General features: G+C 38.7%; 2 protein-coding genes across 7 annotated transcripts in view; both read left to right on the top strand.

The window, feature by feature from the left end:
• LOC115294307 (protocadherin gamma-C3) overlaps window positions 1-3762 on the top strand; it is a 161270-nt gene that overhangs the window by 72911 nt on the left and 84597 nt on the right. The window lies entirely within an intron of this gene.
• Window positions 2592-3762, top strand: part of LOC115294310 (protocadherin gamma-A8-like) — a 1608-nt gene continuing 437 nt past the window's right edge. The window contains exon 1 of the mRNA XM_029942114.1: window positions 2592-3762. This exon is cut by the window's right edge and continues 437 nt beyond it. Coding sequence (XP_029797974.1) covers window positions 3559-3762 — 204 coding nt within the window. The 5' untranslated portion in view covers window positions 2592-3558.

Genomic DNA, 3762 nt, shown 5'->3' on the forward strand with positions numbered 1-3762 from the left:
CGTTGGCCTTGATCTCAGTGCTCTTCCTCCTCGCGGTGATTCTAGCGGTGGCCCTGCGCCTGCGCCGCTCCTCCAGCCCCACCACTTGGGACTGCTTTCAGCCTGGTCTCTGTGTCAAGTCTGGGCCTGTGGTTCCTCCCAACTACAGTGAAGGGACTTTGCCGTATTCCTACAATTTGTGCGTGGCCCAAACAGGAAAGACAGACTTTACTTTTTTAAAATGTAATGAGCAGTTGAGTTCAGGACAAGATATACTACTTTGCGGTGATTCATCCGGGGCCTTATTTCCACTTTGTAATTCCAGTGAGTCAACATCTCATCCTGAAACTCTAATGGCGGTGAGTTCTATTTAAGTGTCTACTTTTTATCATCTATCTAGTTTTTCATAGTTATATGAAAATATAACTTAAGACCAGTGAGTTGTCTTAAGGATCTTATAGCTCATCAGAAAGGTGTACTTCCAATCTTTCAAGAGAGTGGTGACTTGGTAGTAGTTATGTGACATATAATAGAGTTATCGCACCAAGTTCAGATTTACAAAGTAGGGAAAATGTGCTTCGTGCTTCACAGCAGAAGTATTATATCAATTTCTTATTGATTTTTTCAAGGTAATGAAATTTACCCACTGCCTCATTTATTCAAAATATTTGAATTTTTGTTACATGTAAGTAAACATTAAATTTAAATAGGCAATCATTTAATTTATCCTTTAAAGCAAAGAAACTACTACTAGCTATCTTCCTTCACTGATTTCACTAGTACAGTTTCCATCTTTTTTCTGTTTATTCCTTATGTCTGGTTCATTATATCTACCTAGTGAATGCCCTAAAATTGTAAGAAAATCAGTGTGGGAGGAGCGGGTAGGGAGAGACTCAGTAAAGTCATTAAAGGGTCCAAATCATTATCTACGTTCCTTCAAGTTTTCTTGAATGCAAAATTCTCCTCTTACTCTTATAGTTAATTTAAAAAAGAAAGACACTTGACCAAAGAAAAGGAAATGCTGTTGCCTCTGTCACTTGATGTCATTCCTGACCAATAGTATTTGAGCAATAAAGGAGGGGGGCAAGTCATTGGATTGGTCTTATTATTGGAGCTCTAAACATTAGTGATTAGAGGAAAGAGAATCCCAAATTTTCCACTCTAATGGCAAGAATTACTAATTTTATGCTCAAAGTTGCCATTTCTTAAATATCAGTATTTGCTTGGTCTCCCTTGGTAACTGCTTCAGTAAATGATTTCTTTACAAATTTCTGAAAGAATTTCTTTTAAATGTAAGCTCTATGTCCAATATAGGACTTGAACTCACCACACTGAGATCAAGAGTCTCATGCTCAGGGTGCCTAGGTAGCTTAGTCAGTTAAGTGCCTGACTCTTTATTTCAGCTCAGATCATGATCTCAAGGTTCATGGGGTCAAGCCCCATATCAGGCTCTGTGGAATAGTGTAGAGCCTTCTTAAGATTCTCTCTCCTTCTCTCTCTGCCCCTCCCCTGCTCATGCTCTCTATCAAGATAAATAAATCAACTTCAAAAAAATTCACATGCTCAACTGATTGAACCAACCATGTGCCCCTGAATTTCTTTTTTTTTAAGTTTATTTATTTATTGAGTTGGGGAGGGGCAGAGAGAATGGGAAAGAGAGAGAATCCCAAGCAGGCTCCCTGATGTCAGTGCATAGCCCAACTTGGGGCTCAATCCCATGAACCATAAGATCATGACTTGAGTGAAATCAAGAGTTGAATGCTCAACTGACTGAGCCACCCTCGTGCCCCTGAAATAATTTCTTATGATGGCACTTTTTGCTTTATAGTGGTAATAATTGGTTCTACATCTTGTGTTCCTTTTCTTTAATTAGTACAGATTTAAGTGACCTTTACAATAGGAAGTTTAAGACTACTTTAAAACTGCATAATTTTTTAATGGAAGGATTGAAATGGAAACCATTTTCAATATATGTTTATTTGAATATTTCAAATGTCATAGCCTGTATATGCATTATGTATTCATTGACATAGAAAAGTACAAAAAAATTAAACTAGCATAAAAGTTTAACATTCACAAAAATGTAACTTTAAAAACACAATCCTTTCAAAATTTAGCAATATTAGGTGAGAGAATCTATTACTGTTGCCTAATTAAAATTATTTTTGTGAACTATGTTTTAAGGAAATATTATTCCAGCAAATTTCTTATCTGAATAAATTAACCTTATAAAATAACTTCAAAGTGAACAATCCATATGTATTCATTAAATATAACTATGTAATATATGTATATAAGTATAATGTATAAAACTAAGAAAAATTCTATTTCCAAAGAGGATTGATTGCACATTGCAGTTACTGTTGAAAATAACATCTGGAAAAATTTTGAAACATTATAAAACTGAAGTTAGAATAATTTACATATCTAGAAAGAGAGACAAATTCTACCAAGAATAAGTTAATTTGATGTTAAGGAAAAAATGGCAATTTAACAATACATTTAATAGAAGTTCCACTCCACTTCATTTTCAACTAACATATCCAGAAATGGTATTGCTTTTGAAATGAGAATGCAAGAAACAGTGAGACAAGTCTACAATCATAGTTAGAAGAGTATTTTCTTTCTCAGTCATCTATAATAAAGTATGATCTCAGTGCATGCAGTAACAGGTTAGGACTCCAAGTGGGGCTGTGCACCAACTTTAAGAAAAGTTCAGTCAACTCTCCCTCTGGATGTTTGGATCTACACCTACACAGAGCCCCACAGAGCCCAGAAACTCAGCAAAAACTGCAACAAAACTCACCTTAACTTAGGACACTCCGGTTTCTCCTTAGGAAAAAGATCATCATAATTTGCAGGAGGTAAAAAGAACCGAAGGAGTCATTTTGCACAAAAAGCGTGATGAAGAATATTCATAGTGAAGCAACAATGCCCACTCCTCTGAATAGCTCACCCTGCAAAGGACTGGTTCTGATGTGCCCGTGGAGGCTATGAAAGACCAGTGCACTACTTGGTACCTGAAGAGACAAAAGAAGGCTATACTGTGGGGGAATATCTCCAAGGATCTGGGGCTTGTGGAGCATGGAGTCTGCATCGTATCCAGAAGTAGGACTCAGTTTTTCGCTCTGAACCTGTGAAGTATCTTGTCTTGGTCACTATAGGCAGGATAGACCAGGAGGAGCTCTGTGCTTAGAGTGTGTGGTGTCTACTTAACTTTAAAGCCCTGGAAGACAGAGCAAAACTTTATGAAATAGCATAGAAGTAACTGATATAAACGAGAGTGTGCCACAATTCTAGGCCGAGAATCGGGAAGTAGAAATTAACGAAATTACTGTGCCTGGAACATGTGTTGGCCTGAATTCTTTACGGAGCTACCAGCTCAGCCCCAATCACTACTTCTCTCTGGAAGTACAAACTGGAGACGATGGAACTCTACACCCAGAGCTGGTGCTGGAGCAGGCCCTGGACCGCGAGCAGAGGCTGCCCATCATCTGGTCCTCATCGCGTCCGATGGTGGTGACCCGCGTCGCTCCAGCACTGTGCACATCCACGTGACAGTGTTGGATACAAACGACAATGCTCGTGACAGTGTTGGATACAAACGACAATGCTCCGGTTTTTGCTCAACCGATTTACCGAGCAAAAGTCCCAGAGAACGTGGTCCCAGGCACCCTGCTGCTTACTGTGAGCGCTAGCGACCCAGATGAAGGAGCCAACGGAGAAGTGGCCTATAGATTCTGGAAAATTAGTGAAAAGCAGTCTCCATTATTCCATCTTAAT

Source organism: Suricata suricatta, chromosome 6 (genome assembly GCF_006229205.1).
Source record: "Suricata suricatta isolate VVHF042 chromosome 6, meerkat_22Aug2017_6uvM2_HiC, whole genome shotgun sequence".
In the NCBI taxonomy this organism is placed as follows: domain Eukaryota; kingdom Metazoa; phylum Chordata; class Mammalia; order Carnivora; family Herpestidae; genus Suricata; species Suricata suricatta.